Source organism: Polyodon spathula, chromosome 25, assembly GCF_017654505.1.
Source record: "Polyodon spathula isolate WHYD16114869_AA chromosome 25, ASM1765450v1, whole genome shotgun sequence".
NCBI classification, from domain to species: domain Eukaryota; kingdom Metazoa; phylum Chordata; class Actinopteri; order Acipenseriformes; family Polyodontidae; genus Polyodon; species Polyodon spathula.
Genome location: NC_054558.1, coordinates 9,142,244 through 9,163,789, shown reverse-complemented (window position 1 = coordinate 9,163,789; position 21,546 = coordinate 9,142,244). Strand labels below are relative to the sequence as shown.

Genomic DNA, 21,546 nt, shown 5'->3' with positions numbered 1-21,546 from the left:
TATTTTGTAGTTTTGTAAAATGAACCGTGTGTAGACTGAAAGTACCAAAACACAGAGACAAATTAAACAAGAAGAATTAATTTATTTTTCATAAACGTAACAACAAAAACACAATATTATGTTTTACAATAAATAATGACTTTATTAACTTCAGTAAAAGTCTCAACAGACTTTTTTTTATACACCACAATTTATTATTTACAGAAGTGTAAGTGGCTTGTGAAACAAGAGCTGTCAAGAAACATCATTGAGCTTAAACAAGCAGGGGAACAGAAAGCTAAACTGAAAGAATTAACAGAGACCCTGCTTGCTTTCTTTTCTGCCACAACAAGGGCCTGTACTAAAAAAACAGACATGCTAAAAGATTGTTAACTTCTGTTTTCTGTGGCTCATTTAAACAGGGCTGAATCTTTTCCCATTAAGAAGTTTTGTATAACCATACTGCTAACCCAGTACCCCTGACCCTAACATTATACCATCAATATACCCCTGACCCTAACACTGTACCATCAATATACCCCTGACCCTAACATTATAGCATCAAGCCCAACTTTGACCTGAACTGGATACCTAATGGTTGTGATTTGTTTAATAACTTTTCAGAGCTGTGCTCAAACCCAGTGAACTTCCCAACCTTCCCAAACAGTTTTAAACAATGCAAAGATTTAATCAAGCAGATATGAAACACAAGCAACATTATCTACAGGCACTGTAACACATGAGGAGGCTGTCAGCAACATTACATGCTACTTAATATTCATATGATACTAATATGTCTGCATGCGTCTGCGTGTGTGTGCTTGCAGGAAGCCCCATGTTAAAGCAGCAACAGATCGAATTTTTCTGTGCTGAGAACATAATAAAATATTATACAATAAAAAATAACTACATATATATATATATATATATATATATATATATATATATATATATATATATATATATATATATATATATATATATATATATATATATAATAACTTCCATTACATTAGCCTGTTCTCATAATGCATAATGCTTAAAATACTGAATCGTATCTTGACAAAATACCTGTTTTGCAAGCAAGAATTTGTTAAATAAAAAAAATGTAGTTTGAACAAATTTTATTTTACTAGCCGCCTTCTTTAATTTGGACCGCGGATGTAACTGTCACCGAGATGGCAGCCCATTTCCTGAGTTCACAAAGTCATTTCAAACATGCTTACAACCTTAGAAGGGGTCATGCTTGTGCCCAGTTTGCAATATATCCACTAAGGGGAGTTCGCCAGAGTGGCTCTGGTGTAGTGGTTCTCACACAGCACATAGAATCAGAATGAATTCCAATGGAGTGCCACCGCGGTTCTATTGGAATGCTCGCTACAGCCAGGCTTGCACAGCTTACAGTGAAGAAGAGGGAAGGGAGAAGACAGTCCTTTGCTACTTTAAATGAAGATCCTTGCGAGACAAGGCTCTTTGGAGGTTTGTAAGGAGCTTGATAAATAAAATGTTGGCAGAGCGAGTCTTTCGCAGCACCGCGATGTCCAGCTGTTCCTGAGGGCAGGCACGACGAGAGCAAAGTGCTTGTGGGACCTCAGAGTGAGAGCCGTGAGCTCCACTCCAGCTTCACTGCTCCAACTTCCGGGCAGACTGTACCCGCCTCCTCTTCGACTGGTAGAAATCTGCATGAGAGAGAGAGCAGTGAGGGGCAGACCAGAGACAGTTAAACAGCACACAGTGAGCAGCGGGGGCAACAATAACAACATAATAACGACTTGCATCAGCGCTTACTGACCACTACTTGGTAGTAGCAGAATAGTCTTAGAAATACATTTCAAATCATGGCTGAGCTCCCTTTCACAGAAGCACCACGTTGCAGTTGCAGTGTTAAGTTTCGTACACTAGGTGGCAGCAGAGTACTTTCTGTGACTAGCATCTAACCGTAGTGTTACAACACACAGTGATAACAGCTGCATGTTCAGCATTCTAACAAAGTGATTATTACATTTTTAATGTTTTTTTTTTTTTAATGATTAAATGCTACACTTATGTCATGATACAGAATGCATAAGATCAAATGTTCAATTAATGATGACCTATTTTGTTAAAAGACAAGAATTAAAAAAGTTAGGAAAAGTATGAATTTATACCAGCTGTAAAACACAGGTATTGTTCATCCCAGAACCTGCTGGTGAAGTGCACTGGGCTCTGCTATGCTTTTGTTCTTGTATCATGTTACAATCAATACAGTATTCCTGCATTACAATACATCATGTAAAAAAAGGCTCAATAACTCCGCCCCTCCTCCTCCCTCCCATTTAATGAATGGAAGGCAGATTCAGACAATCCTGGCACAATGGCGCCACCTGGAGGCGATTCAAATGCGTGTGTGTTGGAAAGTTCCGCACTACAAAGGGCAGTTTAAAACAATCCGCACCAACTTAAAAGGCGTGTTTTACTTATTTTAAGTCAGTTTATTAATTAAATTGCAAAAAATGTTGGAAACTTTCCTAGCACGTTGAAGAAGCCAGTAAGCGACAAGAACATGGAGTTGTGTTATTTGAAAAGAATAAGGCACTTCACGCTTCTCAGTACCACACTCAAGACAGCCGACTGCCTACCTGTAATGCTGGTCTGCTTCCTTCTGCTTTCCCTTTCCTTTGTGCACAGTGCCCCCTGCCTGCTAGCCCTCACCACGCAGGGGTGGTACAGCACGGGTACCTTGCCCCCCGGGACCCCCTCCCACTGGAAGTCTCCCCCCTCCAGGGGGCTCTCGTTCACAAAGTCGAAGCTCCACTTGTGTGTTGCCTCCTCCAGGGTCTTGCGCATGCTCTCCTGGAACTCGGCTCGCAGCTGCTCCCGGTCTACCGGCCCGAACAGGGAGCGGCACACCGAAGTGTTGAAGGAGGGCGTCAGGATTCTGTTCTGAGGAGCCATGGTGTCACACTGCGGGGCAAGAGGGGGCAGGAGAGGTCAGGATCACACTGAGTACAGCTCTACACCCACTGAGCACAGCGCCCTCATATACGCTCCCTTTCATTACAGCCCCTCAGATAGCACTTGACTGGCACTGGAGAAGTGCTGTTTGCCCTGTGCAGATCGCACAGACATGCTCTTCAGGACTCAGCCACCAGATGGCACTATGCACTGTACACAAATCAATGTAGAATAACAACTTAAAAGGACAATTATTTTAGCCAGGGGTGCACATCACACTTCAGAGGTTTGTGCAGATCTAGTTTAAAATAAAAATTCCACCCCCAAAGTTGATTTTGCATTATTTTTATGCAAGGAGAAAAATCTTAATGTTACAAAACAGTTTTGCAGCTTTAAACACCCAAAAAAGGAAGCACACTGGAGTTAAAAAAAAATAAGCAACAATCTCTTATACGCTCAGATACAGATTAGAAACTATTAAGAAGTGGATTAGTAAATAAACCCCAGCCCTCTAACGATGGATCTGGTGTAGTGGTTTATCACACAGCACCTCTCGCTCTGCCTGCTCAGTGTCCCCTACCTTTACCATCCTCACAGCGTTTCCTTGCAGTGATCCCTGTGTGAGGAGTCAGACTCAGGAGTCTATCAGAGCACTGCTCAGTGAATCAGTGTCCGGGCTGCTCAGCCTTTAAACATCTCTAAACCAATGGCAGGGTTATACACCCTGCTGGGAGGAACCTGCTCTGCAGGGAGTGCAGTGTGACTCACACGCTGCTACATGCCTGAACACGTTCCCTACACAAACATGCAAGGGCAAGTCCCACAGCCCTGTTGGATATTCCTGCTTGTATGTTTCGCTTTCCCTGGGCTTGTCCAGCGCTGGATCTCTCTGTGCTGGGGCATGTTTCACGATCCCTGGGCTTGTCCAGCGCTGGCTCTCTCTCTGTGGATATTTCACTGTAGGGTGGCAGGTACGCTCAGCTGGGTACTTGCTGTACGTGTAAGTCATTCTAGACTCTCCGTCTCTTACAGACCTTTCCAACGGCACTCGGACAGAATTCCAGTAAGCTGGACTGGGCAGTTTACAGTCATTCATTTGCTTGAAGGGCCAGCCGCCCGATGTGTTTGATAACAAGGCAGTAACAGCATATTCATGACGGCATGGGAAATATTTGACTTTTATTTTAATCTATGAACTAAAAAATATGTTACCGTGTTACATTTGCCAGATACAGTACTGCATATCACATTCGCTAACCACCCTCCAATGCATACATATGGACGTTCCTATCAGTCAAAGATCTGACATTAATACTGGCTCAAGTTCATAAATTATTATTATTATGATGATGATGATGATGATGAAGTATATTTTGGAAGGTTAAATAATGTTTGATACACTCTTTAAAACTAACCCTAGAATCACCAGCAGCCAGGAACATTTTCATTAATACCAGCTTCTGCTTAATCTGTCGAAACAGAAATCATGTATAATAGAGGCTCGAGGCTCAACTGAATTCTAGTGTATATAATAGAGGCTCGAGGCTCAACTGAATTCTAGTGTATATAACAGAGACTCGAGGCTCAATTGAATTCTAGTGTATATAATAGAGGCTCGAGGCTCAATTGAATTCTAGTGTATATAATAGAGGTTCGAGGCTCAATTGAATTCAAGTGTATATAATACAGGCTCGAGGCTCATTTGAATTCAAGTGTATCTAACAGAGGCTCGAGGCTCAATTGAATTCTAGTGTATATAACAGAGGCTCGAGGCTCAATTGAATTCTAGTGTATATAATAGAGGCTCGAGGCTCATTTGAATTCTAGTGTATATAACAGAGGCTCGAGGCTCAATTGAATTCTAGTGTATATAACAGAGGCTCGAGGCTCAATTGAATTCTAGTGTATATAATAGAGGCTCAAGGCTCAATTGAATTCTAGTGTATATAATAGAGGCTCAAGGCTCAATTGAATTCTAGTGTATATAACAGAGGCTCGAGGCTCAATTGAATTCTAGTGTATATAATAGAGGCTCAAGGCTCAATTGAATTCTAGTGTATATAACAGAGGCTCGAGACTCATTTGAATTCTAGTGGATTTCCTGCATGCTCATTCTCCAGACAGTAACTAGTCTCGTCATGTCTACCCATGCAAGACAAGCCTTACTGGACTGAGACAATTTATATACATCTATATTTATATGGCTGATGACTCAGTGCGAGTCATGCCATTGACGTGCTGGGTTCATGTCTCAATGTATAGACCTCTTTCTCAGAACACTCAGTGAAGCAGCGATGACCTCACAATGGGTGCTGTCCTGGAAAGTCCCCACTGTTACCTGCTTCCTCCTTCCTTGTTAGGCAAGGCTGGTTTTCACAGGTAAGCCGTACCCTCTATATCACCGATAATAACCATCATCCAACGTGCATTCAAATCAATAGCCTTGCTACTATGGTTATTAGAAAGCTGTTTGGAAAATAAAAAATACAGCGCTTATATAATTAAAAGGTGAAATAAACAAATAGCAGTGACATTACAAGCATCCCACCTTGTTTACATTACATGAGATACAAGCATCCCACCTTGTTTAGATTACAAAAGTGACTGGATATTATTTTGATTTTTTTATTAGGGGAAACTTTTTTTTTTTTTTTTACTTTACTTTTCTTTACTAGCTTCGACATTTCAAAGTGACGCAGATTGTGCTATCCGCTACTGCTATAATGAACAGTACTGTTTTGCCAAGAGTATCAGTAGCGGATATGATTGGTGCTGCAGCCGTCTGATGTAATCCTTGTGTAATATGGACCCGCCCCCTTTCGTGGGATTCTGAGAGAGGACTCAGTCCGAAATGTAACTTGTACAAAATAACATCGAAAATGTTCATGCAATCAGCTGAGCGGTGGTACAAATCCAGGAGAAACATTCTCACTGTACACAGCAGGGTAGAGCACCGCCCTTCCCGGTATATTGTGTAATCTGTTTCAAACTGTTTTAACACGAATTATTGATAAGATATCCGGAAAAAGCAAAGTTTAAACTACAGAAAAAACAAAAATCAGTAAATATAAATACACCAACTGTACTCAGATTACCGGCCTACTTTAAAAAAAGGGATCAAAACTAATTTAAAATCATAGAACATTAAATTAATAAATAATAAACAATGTCAACCATTCAATTCATATTCGTCTATAATATAAACCCCCAATGCTATTCTCCAAACAGAACAGAATTAGTGTCACTCATTATAGACCCAGGTGTTTTCAGATTGACAGGCAGCTGGAAACAAGTACGGACCGTAATAACTAATCTTTAAACTAAAAATAAAAGTAGATGTAGTCTCATTTAACAGAACCAGAGAAAAAAAAAAAAAACTATATCTATCAGTATATTAGATCATATACTTACATTGAAATAACAATTAGCCGCGACGAATGCGTGCATGAATGGACTGGTGTGTGCTCCGTTGCCGTGGCAAGCGTTTTGTTTGACGAGCAGTTGAAGTTATTCCGAACTGATCCTCTTTCCCGCGACTCTATGCTGCCTTTCCCGAGCTCCACCAAACTAATTCGCTTCTCACTTGCGCAATTCCAGAAAATACTACCACGCTCAAGCACGCCATGGAAGGGGCGGAATCCTCCGAGGGGCTGGGCTGGGCTGGGCGGGCACACGCAGGGACACGTGTTTGCTGGCTCGTAAACACGTCACAGCACACGTGAGCGCCTTTCCTCTAGCAGACGGGATCCCTTGTCAGAGATCGAAGTGGAAACTCACATTTCATTCTGGGACATCTTAAACTTTTTTTTTTTTCTGTTCGCCCCTCGGAAAACTACCACCATAGTATTTGTATAGGGCGCGATCGATGAGATAATATTGGTAACTTTAACAAAAAAACAGGCGATAATGAATTGTTACTGTATCCATATTTAATGATAATAATAATAATACAAGGGTTAGCGGGTCGTTAACCAGACTTATTAAAGAAGCAGTACCTTAGTTTGATCTAAATAAAGCCAGTGTAACTATAGACAGATTTATCTAAATAAACAAATATATAGCAGGTAACGCATTGGTATGAGTGGGTGGGATAAATATATCTGTTTAACTAAACATGTTCTTTATACGCTACTGTTATGAATACGATTACAGTTTTATTGAAGATTAAAAACAAACTCCAACTAAGACAGGCGAGTACAAGACAGGGGTGATAAAAAACACTGTGAGTTATATCAATATACAGATCACACAGCCCCAGATCAATATACAGATCACACAGCCCCAGATCAATATACAGATCACACAGCCCCAGATCAATATACAGATCAATAACACAGCCCCAGATCAATATACAGATCACACAGCCCCAGATCAATATACAGATCTGTAACACAGTCCCAGATCAATATACAGATCACACAGCCCCAGATCAATACACAGATCACACAGCCCCAGATCAATACACAGATCACACAGCCCCAGATCAATACACAGATCACACAGCCCCAGATCAATATACAGATCAGTAACACAGCCCCAGATCAATATACAGATCACACAGCCCTAGATCAATATGCAGATCAGTAACACAGCCTCAGATCAATATACAGATCACACAGCCCCAGATCAATATGCAGATCAGTAACACAGCCTCAGATCAATATACAGATCACACAGCCCCAGATCAATATAAAGATCTGTAACACAGCCCCAGATCAATACACAGATCACACAGCCCCATATCAATACACAGATCACACAGCCCCAGATCAATACACAGATCACACAGCTCCAGATCAACTGTTGACTGTAACATATATAGATACATGACTGTGATATATCAAAAATGCATATATAGGAATGCAAATGTGATGGAATCCGCGGTCATCATTATCATCATGGTACGGTACTCTACTTGCTCGGCTTTGAAGCCGCCTCATTAAGTGTGAGCGGATGCAACGGACGCAGCCTGTGAGGGGAATCGTTTTCCCAAGGGAGAGAGAGAGCGGCTTCACGCTTCACAGCTGCTCCACGAAGGATCAACTTGGATCGTGTTTACAGGAAGCGGGGCTCCTGCTGACTGTTTACTTGTTTGGGTTGGCGCTCATGTTGACGGGAGACCGAGAGAGAGAACGATCCCCGACTTCACCGAGCCTCATTGTGGGATAGTGGGTCAAAGTGGGGTGGGTATGAAACCCTGGGGGATTGTATGTGCCACTGACGTGTAGTTCAGTGAAAAGATGAAGCCAGCGTGCGGTCATTTTATTAGGAACTATTGTGACTCAAACCAGGATCACGAGTGTATTGTGCATCCCCATTGGAATCTATGAACACCACACCAGCTACAATTAGACCTACACTGAGTGTAGATCACACACTTGCAATGTCAATGTCACAGCATTCTCAACGTTTCAGACACCACAGGTTCGATAGAAGCAGATTTCCTGTGTTCATATCAGCTTTTCAAATGTAGATTAAGAGAATTTGCTTATCAAAGCGAAGAGAGCGAGAGAAATACACTTGCAACTTGATTAGAGGTAGCCACTTGAAAACATACAGGAGAACTGAACCATGTTTCAGAAAGTTTTCAGAATCACTTGCCTGTCTTGGTGCGTTACACAGATCTGTGTTAGTGTCTTAAATCCATCAAAACAATCTTAAACAAAAAAAAGAATAATTCTTTAAGCAAGTCCCCATGGCAGAGATGAGGCTCATCATTTTGATCCTGTAATGTATCTATGCCAGAAGTACTTCCAGCTCCTACAGGGCAGTTCTGTCAGATCAGTCTATTTTTACCAGGAAAACAAGCCGGGCTTCCTGGAATGTATGAGAGACATGTGGTCCTTGACTCTGTGCCAGAACCACAGTACAGAAAGTACCAGACTGTTACACAAAAAACACACGTCTGTAAACCCTGCTTCTGGACAGTTTGTTTGTTCTATACCGTAGACTGGTGGTCATGGCAACTCCCTGACTCATATCTGCCAGGGCGGGGAGGGAGTGAACGTGTGAGGAGAAAGCACAGAGCTTTTGACCGCTGTGAGGCCCTGTGTAGCCAGGCTGCTATTGGATGTTCCCTGCCCAGGCAGGGGTCTCTAATCTGGGGGTACAGCTGCAGCTGATCCAGTTAGACAACAGGGGCCCCCTAATGGGAGAAAAGCAGTGTGCAGAAATGATCTCCTGCAGGAGCTGGTTGATCAGAAGGTTTTTTCAGGAATCCTTTCTGATTCCTCAGACTGCTGACAGCTTAGAGAGTGCAGCAGGGGAGAGGAGGGGCGAACTTGTATGAAACACAGGAGAGATTCCCAGCCAGGACCGCTGGTTGCAAGATACACACACCAGGACACATTTCACTGCTTTTTTATTTTGTAAATACAGCCTTCACTTCTGATGGAAACCGAAATAGTGGGAGACCTTTCTTTCAAACATGACGCAAACTTGAAAAGCTACATTATTACAGGAGTGGTCATATGGAAACTATCACACCCTTGTTTTGTTTTGAATCAGTCATTTGGCATTGGCACATCATGTGTAGCTATGCAGTACCAATGAGCAATAAGGCATGAGAGAGAGGAGGTAACTAGATTGCTATCGGTCACAAGGGCACACAGCCAGGCGACGGTGGAGTCTTCTAGAGGAGTGTTATATCACAACAGTCTTATTCTCATTTGTTACATTGGCAGGTTTTAAGTGATTGTTTTATGAATATATTCTTCTGTGCATCCATTCATCAGTCACATTGCAGTTATTGAACGCTTTCTAAATACAGTGTGTGTGGCTACTTTATTAGCAATGGTGGTTTCTTTGGATTAGCTACACCCTCAGCAGGCAGAGCACCGCTTATGTGTCTACAGCTTCCTCAACACTGGCACTGTGTTGGGATAGTGTCCGATGTTACAATCCTCTTCCAATATGAAACAGTCAGCAGTCACTTCTGAGTCGTACACAGTGCATATACAGATCAGCCATTGTCCTTGAACATTACTGATGTTTAATATTATTGATTATCTAAACTGAAGATGCGCCACTCTATAATAAACTGGGGAATCACTGGGATACAAAAGAGCTGGAATCTCTACTTTCAGCCACCTTTTAAAATGATCAATCTTTTTTCTTTTTACAGCCTCATAAAATGAGAGGCAGGTTCTTTTTTGGCAGCAGTGGATACTGTATGTGTATTTCAGAACCTCTTAAGGAATGTGTCGCTGCACTGACACTGAGAGTTCAGAGGAGAGGGCTGGAAAACCACGCTTCACATTCATCTTTAAAAGCTGCTTTTAAACTCGGATTCCATCACTTACGTGTGAAATTGTCTCTCCTGAATAGTTTTGCATTTTGTATGAACTGCTCGTGCTATGCAATTCAGCAATACCAGAGGCGCACTAAACTATTCTGGTTGTACTGAAGTGTAACATTAACACCTTCTCCATTATTATTATTATTATTAATTATTCATTTAGCAGACATTTATCAAAACCGACTTAAGGGGTGAACTATGCATCACTACTGCTGCAGAGTCACTTACAATAGTAAACCTCGGTTTTACGCCTTTGACAACGAATAAGAGCAGATTCTGCTAAATCATTTGCTGCTTGTGCTCCATTAGATTTGTTCCTGCACACAGGTTACTTTTACACATACTCTGCAACACCACACGTGCTTTGTTACATGGTAACGTTTGTGTAATGCCAAGAAGTAGTAAAATCAGTGTAAACCATCTTTTATTTGCATCCCATTCATTGCACATCATTTCTCAATCCCATTTACAGTAATTGCCCATTTAAACCGCTGTGTCACTGTACGCTACGCAATACAGCTGTTGTGTTGCTGACCCCTATTTGTTTTAGTGGTCTATTAGACTTACAGTATGAATGACTGGGTATTCATCTGCATTTGTGTGTGCTCCCGATTTCTATTTGTGGTTATTAAAGTCTTTCTAATGAAAAGCAAAGCATTTCTTCATATACAATTTAACTGGGGTTACAAAAAGCAAAACACATGTCATGTTGAAATGAGGCACAGAACAATGTATTGATTCTACTAGCCTGAATGCAGCAGAAAGAAATATCCACTCAAAACTGTCCTCAGGGTATCAGATGATTGTAGGGTATTTGTCCAGCACTCCCACCTTTCACTTTCTGAGCTCTGCACCCCTCCGACATCAACCCACCCTGACCCTAACCCAACCCCAACCCCAACTAACATTAACCAAAACTCAACTGATGCCCAGAGCAGTTTCTAGTGGATATTCCTTTGGGCTGCAGCCTGAGTTAAGACTGCATTTTAAGTGAAGACAGCACCCTCTAATTGTACTAGACTGCAACTGAAACACTCGGATGCCTGAAGATGATTTGAAGGAGGAAGTAGATCACTATTCAGTAGCCTGAAAGTACAGTAGTGAACAAGATCCAAATATGGCATGCAGTTTTTCTGTGATTTCTTTATAGGTCATTCTGAAGGCATCGAACTGCCTGTTCCAGTATCTTACAGTAGCAATAGACACATTGAACAAATCTGCATAATTGCAATGCCACAGCTTTGTTATGTCAACAGCTCCAAGTACTGGACCATGATGGTAATAGTTTGCACCCAGCACCTTTCCGAATAAAATGACCTCAAAGCACTTTATGGATAAAAATTACAAATATACAAAAACAGTAAGAAATAGTGAAAGGTAAGATTATAAAATACCCCTTTAAATTACATACACTAAGTAATTTTAATTCTTACTTAAAGCAGTGACAAAATTAAGTAATAAAAAAAAAAAAAGTATGAAATAGAATACATTTTCACGTTAAAATACATTTGCTAAATTACAGAAATGAGTTTTTAATCTTAGACTGTGCCATTTAAGGCTTTAGAAGTTTGAAGCAGAACCTTAAAATCAATCCTGAAGCATACAATAAGGCTGCAAACACTGGGGTAATGATTTATTTATTTTTTCTTGTTAACTCTGGCAGCAGCATTTCTCAAAAGCTGCAACCGAGACAAAACTTTAAATCTGAGAAAAGAGCATTGCAATAAATCAGTCCTAGAGGTTACAAAAGCATGCATCAGTCTCGACAGCCAGAGAACATCTTAGTTAAGCAATATTTAAATAGTGAAGAAAAAAAAACTTGTTACAGTCCAGATTAAAGACTGGAACAAAATCTCAGGAGAAACTACCACATGGAAAATCAGATGGTTATATATATATATATATATATATATATATATATAATATATATATATATATATTATTCATTCTGTGACAAGAAGCATGTTTTATTAGTTTAACATTCAAAAGTTGACATCCCTTGATAGTCAGCAAGGCAGGTAGTCTGGCTATTTTCATCTGAGGTGGCACCAGGTTTCAGAAATAGATATAATTTGTTAAAATTACAGGAGGCTGTGTGGTCCAGTGGTTAAAGCAAAAGGCCTGTAATCAGCAAGTCCCCAGTTCAAATCCCAGTTCAGCCAGACTCACTTGTATGATCCTAAGTGAGTCACTTAATCTCCTTGTGCTCAGCTTTTCAGGCAAGACATTGTTGTAAGTGACTCTGCAGCTGATGCGTAGTTCATACACCCTAGTCTTGTATCTTGTAAAGCGCTTTGTGATGGTGGGCCACTATGGAAGGTGCTATATAAAGATTATTATAGTTGAGCACAGCATAATGAAAATGTACCTGATGTCTACGGACAATATCACCCAAGTGTAGCATATAAGGGAACAGGAACAGAACCCTGCAGGGCACCATGTGCACCTTCAGATAAAAATAAATGCCTGAAACAAATTTGAAGACAGGTCACCTGAGGCGGAAAAAAAAAAATAAATAAAATAAAACCCAAACAGCACACTAGTTGTCATATCTGAACACCCTGCCTTTGGCACCAATTTACAATTGGATACCTCAGATTGATAGTTACCCACCAATAGCATAGATTTAAAAAGAACAATTCCACTCTGTTCAGCTGCAATCACACACTAGGAAAAACTTGGTGCTATTCAGATGCCTTCGACACTACTTCGGCAATGATTCTGAACTGGAAACACCTACCAACCAAAAATGTAATTCCCATTTTACACATCATGTAGACAGCTTTCGGTAACCAAAGTTTAATTGAAAGAACATTACAAATAGTACAAACAGCAAACAAAAAGGCTGAATAGTTACAAAGCAGATTTTCACCTTCATTACTCTGCTCTAGAAGCAAAATCTGTCACCCTAACAGGCAAAAGACATGTAATAAAGGTGCTTGAAGGTCAGGTTACAGTTTTAAACACTACAGCGGCAATGATTTCACATTAAAAAAAAAACCCCACAAAAACAAAATACAAGTTAAGAGTATTTGCTAGGAATTCATTTCTGGTGGTCAGGGCATCCGTTTCTATTCCTGTTCATTTTTCATTACAACACTCCACTCCAGGATTAACTTCACACACATCTTCAAATCCCCAACTGCTGCACATCCAAAGATTCAGATACAAAGCATAATTTAAAACCTACACGGCCCTGTACAGATCAAATCCAAAACTATTCTACCAGACCAGAAAAGCAACAGTGTTTATTAACACCCTGTGGCTTTTACCCTGCTATAGTAAAAGTAGCTTTCCATTCATACTGTCCTCGCAGATAAGCACTCCACAGCTTTGAATTTTTTTTTTTTTTTTTTTTAAATCCTTGGAATGGAGAATGTGGACAGAACTTCTACAAACATGGTAGCTTTGGAAAAACATTTAATTTTGTGCAAGATATAAAATGTTGTCTGAACACAGAATGTCAATTTTCCTATCATTAACAGCATTTCCTGCTTATGTTACAGCAACTCTCAAATCTTCACAAAGCATTTATATACAGACTTCCCACTTAAGTCCTTGGTTACCCTGTGTTTCACAACAAATTAAACAGCTAAAACATGTATTAAAAAAAAAAAAAAACAGCAAAACTCCAGCTAGAGCATAAAGTCATTAACAAGTGAAACATTTTCAATAAGGGGTGACGATTTGTACACAAGTCGACATGACTCCTTCCTCTACTTCCTTTCATTGGACCTGGAACGGCTAGAAGAGACAAAAACAGAAAAGTTAAAATGATACAAAACCTACTCAATCTGTCACACACATTTAGCAAATTAAAATGTATTAGATTTATTCCCCAGGGATTACAAAGACATGCCATCAAAAGGACACTTTTGGCAATTAAGAAGTCTGTAACATACAAGTGTTCACTTCACACCATCATGAACTTTCGCTTCCTGACATGGACATCTCATTGAGGGTCTAGATTAATGCAGGACACATACCTGCGAGATCTAGAAAAGGAGCGTGATGGTTTATGGTTCCTTTCTCTGGACAAGGATCTCTCCCTCCTCCTATCTCTGGAAAGAGACCTGGGAAAAAGAAAGCAAAGTAAATAGTAAATTTGCCTTCAGTTTAGTTTGTAGAAAAGGAGACCACAAAAATGTGAACACGTGTACATGCCCATGTGCCTGCATCCATGTGACTTAAGACTTAAGCTCCATTGTAACAGCCACAATCTCCTAAGCAAAAAATGCTGCAATTCATCCACTATTCTCACAGCATGAAAAAGTGCCCTTAATTCATTTAAAAGATCTACCATTACACCAACTATCAACACTAGTCAGCCCAGTTAATTCATGCATTTATAAAAGTAAATTACCTGCTACGGCTTCGGCTGAAGCTTCTCCTGCGAGGCGATCTATAAAAGTTAGAAGAGCACATTTAATCTCACACCAACACTGCAGAATGGCTGATTTGAAGCACCACCCTATTCAACCCAACTGAACCTGGGATTATGCAAAGAAACATTTACACGTTAATTTCAAAATGAACAGCAGATTTATGGTGATATTTTACAACTGCAGGGTTTCCAACAGTTCTCGGTTTTAGCACTTTAAAAATGTCAGTGCAAGTGTTCCCGACGAGCTGTTGGAATCCATGCAGAACACCAAGTGTAGAGACAGGGCCCACACTAGTGTCCCGCTCCATTAAAAGGGTCCACAAGTTTTCAGACATCTCTTTACCCCAAAGACACTAGATGCAAAAGACAGAAATGCATTATGCAGTTCCCAAAGAAAAAGGACTAAAAGCCAGGAGATCCCAGTTTCTAATCCCATTCAACAAACTGCTGGAGGCCATTTCAGTTGCATCAATTAAAAGGGGGATTTGGTAGGAAAAGGACATTTATCTGGGGACATGATAGTTTAGCGTGAGCCCTTGCAAGTGTAAAACTCTCAAAATGGTCGGGATGTGACCGAAAATAACCCATAATGGAAACCTGGTGGTTTGATGCTCTTAACACTGTTCAAACTGGGAGGGGGTTTAAAGAATGAAAAAATGGACTTTAAAAGTTGTCTTACCCAGATTCTAGGCAACATTAACTGGCTCAATGTTAGTCCTTTTGTTTAAAAGGTGATGGGACCATACCAACCCAAAGTTAGAACACATAAGAGGATACTGGTTTCAAACCTGCAAACTGTTCACACCCTTTTGAGGAAGAGTGCAAACAGCTGCTCAAATTGACAGGTGGTTGCCATGCACGTCAATCTATAACCTAATGAGATTCCCCATTCACCTTTAAAACTCAATTATGCACAACCAGCCCTTGATTGAAAATAAAATAAATGATTTCCTTATGAAGCAGCTTACTCCTTTAATTGTAACCAGCAGTAAACTGTAGAAGCAGGAAAAACTTACTAGTCTTTTGGTTTTCAACAAGCTAGAAATGGCGAGGTTGCCAGACTGGCGGCCAGGTAGAATTTGCCGAATGTTGCGTTTAGTTGGTTGGCGGAGGGGGTTGGTTGTGGATTTTTCCTGCTTTTATTGGTTAGCCGAAGGCTGCTGCTGTAGGTTGTTGTGTAGACATTTGGAATAGTAAACAGCTGATTGGTCAGGAATGTGTGGTAGGCGGTCGAGGTGGCCGCTGCCGATTGGGTTTAGGTTGGAGAGAAGGCTGACAGAAAACAGCATGCTCAGGAACCAAAGGGCGGTGCAACCTGACGACTGGCCATGCCTGGGGTCATGTGATACGACACCAGCCAAGCTGATTGGGGCACGCTGGTCAGTGGTCACATGACGCTGAAAGAGGGCTAGTTGACTGGCTAATGCAGACTCAGAGGGTGGTGAGAAGAGGCATGATGGTGACTCTGCAACGGGGGTTCATTTTTATTAATTGAGATGGTAAATAAAAAAAGCAACCTTTAAAAATGAAACAAAAGCTATCATTAAAACCAAATCTAGCATTTTATCAATTGCTGCAAAAAACTAGAAATAGGACTGGGCATTAATGTGAGGAATCGCCAGCTTGGTAGTTACATTTGTTAAATATCTGATTTGGCCATCAGCCACAATGAAACCGCTAGCACAGCATTTCTCAGTTGCACCCAGTCAAGCCAAGAGTAACCATTTAAGAAAGATTAATGTACCTACTACTTGTTTCTGGCTAAGTATGCACCACTCCATAAATGCTGTGTAACTACAGCTGGTATGTATGAAATCCCTTCTCATACTGATCTTTCAACCACTTTAGCACCAGCTAGCAGCCTAGCACACCAAATAGTGTCCAGGGAAAGTGTAATGAACAGCAGAGTAGATGAAGTTATGGGTCTCTAAACCTGAACTACAAAGCTTCCCAATCTGTGTCTGTATCATCTTGAGAACCACTGTGCTAGCCATCCATCTGATGCATTAGGCCAGGGTAGAATTTATGGCAAGTTCTAACCGAGCCATTTATTCACTTATTTGAGTTTAGCAAAACAGAACTGCCCAGCCCTATGCCACCATGATAGGTAGTAAACCCCACTAGCTAAATCTCACCCCCCCCCCACTTTCCAGAACCTGCATCTAAAGGCTAAAAAGCACATTGGCTTGGTTTGTTAACACTAAGAACAAATGACAATGAAGATGAATTGCATATTAAACCAAACAGAGCATTTGAATGTTCCCATTAATGAAATAAATGGTCAGGTGTCAGACTAGTTCCTTACACACTAAATTAACTGGCCAAAAATATGTAAAGCCTTATTTAAAAAGGGTTGTTTCTCTGCAATCAGAGGATTTAAAAGCCACCTGGACTTTACACACGGCACCTAGGATTAAATTAATATTCAAAACTAGATAAATTGTACTTTACTAGTGTTAAATCCTTTACAGCCTGGTTTCTAAAGCTACATTGCTCTGGGTAATGACAATAGTAGCTAGCTGCTGTCTTTGTGAAGTACCTGCGTCGCGCTGGCGGGCTCCTCCTCCGATTGTCATCGCGTGGACGTCTGCTCCAAGACGGGGGCGGTCCCCTGTTGCGGGTACGCTTCTCCCCATTAGAGAGCTCTACCCTTACCCTGCATCCGCACAGGGTCCTGCGTGAAGGCATTACAGGGTTCACGTCGAGAACTACAAACCAGTGCGTGGGTTACACAGCAATAGCGATCTCCCCATTTCTAGACAACAGCTGTTCAAGAAAATTGCTTATGAACACTCGCTCATTTAAAATGACTGTTCCAAATGCTTGTTAATAGCTGTGTTCTGAAGAAACTAGTAAAACAATGGTTAGTTCTGATGTAACCTGCTCTCTATACATCATGGGCTGATGATTTTTTAAAAGGTGAATATTAGCACCCTGTATTACCTAAAGCATCATGGCTAAAAAACTCAAGCTGAAAGTTTGGATCAGATGGCATTTGTGGATCAGAACAACTGTGCAGCCATTGAACAGAGTTTTTTTTTTTTTTTTACATAAATGTTTTGATGCATTCTAAAATCAGAAAGCAAGCATGTTTAATGAAACTGTGGGTGAAACTAATTACCTTTCCAAGGTATACTAAAATTACTTCTATCAATCAGAACCTACTGAGAATACAAATATCCTTCCCCCACCAATTGTAGCTTTAAATCATCAACTGGCAAGTGCATAAGAACAATACAAACAGGTATATGTATACCTTCCATCCAGCTCTCTAACGGCATCAGCAGCATCACGGGGATCTTCCTCCATCCACTCTCTAACGGCAACAGCCGCATCACGGGGATCTTCAAACTCCACAAAAGCAAAGCCGGGTGGGTTTCTGGCCACCCACACGCTGCGCAGAGGGCCGTAATACCCAAAGGAGCGCTCCAGCTCTGTTTTATTACCATTGTTACCCAGGTTACCAACATAGACCTTGCAGTCCAAGGGACAAGAGTCTCTATGCATGGCTGGATCTGAAAGAAAGAGGCAACGCTTTACCAAAACTGAATAGGGGCATGTTACTTGCAAATTGTCGAGCATTTACTGAATAAAACAGCTTAAAATCTGGCACAGCATCAATTGCTATCTACAGACAGGTCTGGCCATCAAAACCCTGTTAGGTTTTTTTAATTATCAGCATTTCTTAAATATAAATTCTGATTTTTAGATGTATATTAGACTAGAACATGCAACAGGTTTCCACTTTCAGTAAGCAATGTATGTCACAAACGCTTGCATTCCATCTCATTGAAAGAAATAGGATAACAAAGCCCTTGGAACAGTTGCTATTCCACAGGAGGAATGCTGAAACAACTACTGCCCAAGCAGTTCCAGACCAGTATCTGTGGATGCATGGATTACCATCAAAAGCAAACATTTCATGAAGGGGCACTGTTCTCGCATGCATTGTAGAAATGAAAATAAGTCTTGTAATTACCTCCCATTTCACTTGGCATCAATTCTCTAAACAAAAATTGCTACTCCACAAACGTGTAGGAGAAAAACTGAAAGAAGAATTTTGCTTGGTTTAGTTTTCATGTATTACACATTTCCATCAAACAAACACATACCATTGTTGCAACAAAATAATTACACAAGATTGGCAAAAAACAACTTAGTTTAATTTGTTTATTTTTAAAAAATCTACAACTTAGCAGTGGCTTATGTTACTTTGAGATGCCAAACTGCACTTTTCCACCCCAGAACAGGTAGCCAGCAGTCAGTTAGAAACAGATGTCGGTTTTGCAAGCAGATTTTTTGTATTAAAAATTATGTACAGCAGTTTGGGGCCCCACAGAGAACTGTAAAGGCAGAAATGGGTACAAAAAGGAAATGCATAGCACATGGAAACATTCCTAACTTGGTCTCCAATTCCATGTTTTAACTTGCATCACAAAACATGTGAATCAACCTAAACTTTATTGTATACTTTAGTGTTAAACGTAATTTTACTGCAAGAAATAGAGTGGCAATAGGAGGCTAGACTTCGGTAGACAAACATTTGGATCAAACGCTGCATCACAAAGCAAATTCAGTGCTGTACGGTGGTCCTCTGAATGCCTCCCCTTCTGGAGGCGAGTTAACATTCATTCATTCTCCTCAATGCACCAACAGATTTAGGCAAAGCTTTTACGTAGAGTTGAGGCAGACTGTAAAATTAGTTTCTGCTTGTTGATTTTCAACCATTTATAACCCTTTCAACATATTTAAATTACGCGTAGCACTGAAGTATAGCATTACACAAGGGAGGGTACAGTATACCATACACGTTATGCCAATGCGTTTAAAACTGCGATGTCAGATTATACATATTGCCTAGCTGCAATTAATAAGGAGCTGCTACATTATGCCACAAAACGAAGCCGGGACAATAGCACGGTAAATGCACTTCCTTTTCTAGTTTCACAACTCGATTAAAACTGTAAAATAAATATCGAATCCCCGCCCCCCCCCTCCCAAAAAAAACCGACACGTTGCAATTAAAATCCGTCCTCGACCTAGCACAAGGAGGCCCCCGGCGTTTCTTTGTTCGTGGAAAATGGCGGAGGCTCCTGTTGCAGACAAGGAACACGAAACGCATTTAACATCAGCTGTAACACGTTGCGGATCCATTCTTACCCGTTTAGACTATTCCCTTCACAAAGCTCACACTTAGAGGCACTGAAAACAACAAACCCAGCTGGCTTTCCTTAGCAGCTATCCACCTACTCCGTGTTTGAACGGTTTAAAGAAAATGGCTGCCGCGTCCCTACCGAGGAACAAGAACAATGCGGGAACCCAAACGCCAGAAAAGAAACCTTACCACTGGCAAAACCGATACACCCCACCTTGGCCCCTGCAATCCACTTTACATATGCTCAGTTTTGGAAGAAAGCGTCGTGTATTCTTACCGAGCTGTTCCGCTTGTGCGTATTAACTGTGAATGCAACCCTTCCTTCTCCACTCTCTAGGAACACGAAATGGCGCCTGGAAACGACCACTTATACACGCCGGGACAGCGCGTCATCACGCACAGACGAGACGCGCCGCACGCTTCAAACAGATTCCGAATTTGCTTACAAAAAAGGGCTTTGCTTTTATGATCCCCCCCCCAAAAAAATCCCTACCTCGCTTTAAATATTAATTGGTCGTTGTGAAGATGTGTCTGCATCCTAATAAAACTAATATTAAAGACTGGGTTTAAGATATATTTTATTCATTGCTAATACAAGTCAAGCCTAGGACACTTTAAATGGTGGACTTGCTATATAGGTGTACACTCTGTACTGGGGATTGTATGCTGAAAAGAAAATCAGTCAGGAGAACTCTTACACGAATGAAAATAACAAAAGCACAATGATAAACTAGGCGACTACAAGAAAGAAATGCAATTAGGGCCAGTAATTCACGTAATTTGTCACGCATGTTTGAAATGACAATGACGCGAAACGAGTCAGGCACAATAAGGGACAAAAAGTGACATGGTTTTGTAATGAAACGCTTTCTGAGTTTAATTAGGCAACAGAATCGGCTCAAAGTCATTTTAAAGCGTTTTATTTTTAATAAAAGTGAGTCAAAGGCTTTGTAATCAATTTTAGCAACTTAGTAACCCGATATTTATATTTGATGTATGTATATTCATGATACAAAATAAGATTCTCCTTCGTAATATCAAAGTATTGCAATTTGATAAAGCACAGTTGAAACAGAGTACAAGCACATGTAAGCATTGTAAATAACGGAGGTATGGTAAAGCACATTAAGAGACAAGGCAGAGACAGGGTAAACTATGGAAAATGCACACTATATATTCATGGGAAAACTACAAAATTACTGTGGCAAAGTAAACCTAATAAGGGACATGCAAAAATACACAATGTAAATAACAGAATATCAAAAACATGACAGCGGTTATACAATATTCAATCCAAGTAAATTGCTTCACAGTTGGTCTTTTAATCTTATAACTTAACCCTATTGAATGTGTTTGAATATTTATATTAATAGACTTTGCATTTGTGATATAATTTCAGGCACTTTGGTCAAATCTGTAATGTCAGCTGAATTGCAGCCAAAATACTCATTCCAAACCACAGTAGAAAAAAATATGCATGTTTAATGTAGTTAATGTGTAAATATCCTGAGGCAATGAACGCTTCAACTCAGACCAATGTAACACTGGATCAGAGAGGAGCAGAGAAACCAGTCACCTGCTTATAATATATATATATATATATATATATATATATATATATATATATATATATATATATATATATATATATATATATATTGTTTTAAAGAAGAAATAGACTCCATCATAGCTGTTGATAGTGTGATCATATCAGCTACTCCAAGCAGAAGAGCTTTAGTCTGTGGTGCACAATAGTTACGTGGTTGAGCAACACTCCAGGCTGTGGGAATAGTGATC

General features: G+C 40.4%; 2 protein-coding genes across 6 annotated transcripts; both read right to left on the bottom strand.

The window, feature by feature from the left end:
* Positions 1 to 62: 62 nt before the first annotated feature.
* Positions 63 to 8,674, bottom strand: LOC121299757 (cyclin-dependent kinase inhibitor 1-like). 3 transcript variants are annotated; one of them, XM_041227773.1, is made up of 3 exons: positions 8,515 to 8,674; positions 2,598 to 2,922; positions 63 to 1,658 (listed from the first exon to the last, which is right to left on the bottom strand). In XM_041227773.1, exons 2-3 carry the CDS (start codon positions 2,911 to 2,913, stop codon positions 1,603 to 1,605), a joined length of 372 nt encoding a protein of 123 aa, XP_041083707.1. In that variant the 5' UTR covers positions 2,914 to 2,922; positions 8,515 to 8,674; the 3' UTR covers positions 63 to 1,602. The 3 variants fall into 3 exon arrangements, with proteins under 3 accessions (XP_041083707.1, XP_041083705.1, XP_041083706.1); XM_041227771.1 differs by lacking the exon at positions 8,515 to 8,674 and adding an exon at positions 6,325 to 6,510; XM_041227772.1 differs by lacking the exon at positions 8,515 to 8,674 and adding an exon at positions 3,494 to 4,718.
* A 4,311-nt stretch (positions 8,675 to 12,985) lies between these two features.
* On the bottom strand, positions 12,986 to 20,131 carry LOC121299671 (serine/arginine-rich splicing factor 3-like). 3 transcript variants are annotated; one of them, XM_041227562.1, is made up of 8 exons: positions 20,027 to 20,130; positions 18,574 to 18,640; positions 17,939 to 18,109; positions 17,851 to 17,893; positions 17,134 to 17,268; positions 14,574 to 14,612; positions 14,197 to 14,283; positions 12,986 to 13,954 (listed from the first exon to the last, which is right to left on the bottom strand). In XM_041227562.1, exons 2-8 carry the CDS (start codon positions 18,590 to 18,592, stop codon positions 13,927 to 13,929), a joined length of 522 nt encoding a protein of 173 aa, XP_041083496.1. In that variant the 5' UTR covers positions 18,593 to 18,640; positions 20,027 to 20,130; the 3' UTR covers positions 12,986 to 13,926. The 3 variants fall into 3 exon arrangements, with proteins under 3 accessions (XP_041083496.1, XP_041083494.1, XP_041083495.1); XM_041227560.1 differs by having other exon boundaries at positions 17,851 to 18,109; positions 20,027 to 20,131; XM_041227561.1 differs by lacking the exon at positions 18,574 to 18,640 and having other exon boundaries at positions 17,851 to 18,109; positions 20,027 to 20,102.
* Positions 20,132 to 21,546: the final 1,415 nt, after the last annotated feature.

Coding starts and splice junctions, on each gene's coding strand:
- LOC121299757 (XM_041227771.1), bottom strand. CDS start 6,360: ATGCACGCATTCGTCGCGGCTAATTGTTATTTCAAT. Junction 2,923..6,324: donor CGGCTAATTGTTATTTCAAT/GTAAGTATATGA, acceptor CTTGCCCCGCAG/TGTGACACCATGGCTCCTCA. Junction 1,659..2,597: donor GAAGCAGACCAGCATTACAG/GTAGGCAGTCGG, acceptor TCTCTCATGCAG/ATTTCTACCAGTCGAAGAGG.
- LOC121299671 (XM_041227560.1), bottom strand. Junction 17,269..17,850: donor GTTAGAGAGCTGGATGGAAG/GTATACATATAC, acceptor GCCTTCACGCAG/GACCCTGTGCGGATGCAGGG. Junction 14,284..14,573: donor TTCAGCCGAAGCCGTAGCAG/GTAATTTACTTT, acceptor TCTTTTTCCCAG/GTCTCTTTCCAGAGATAGGA.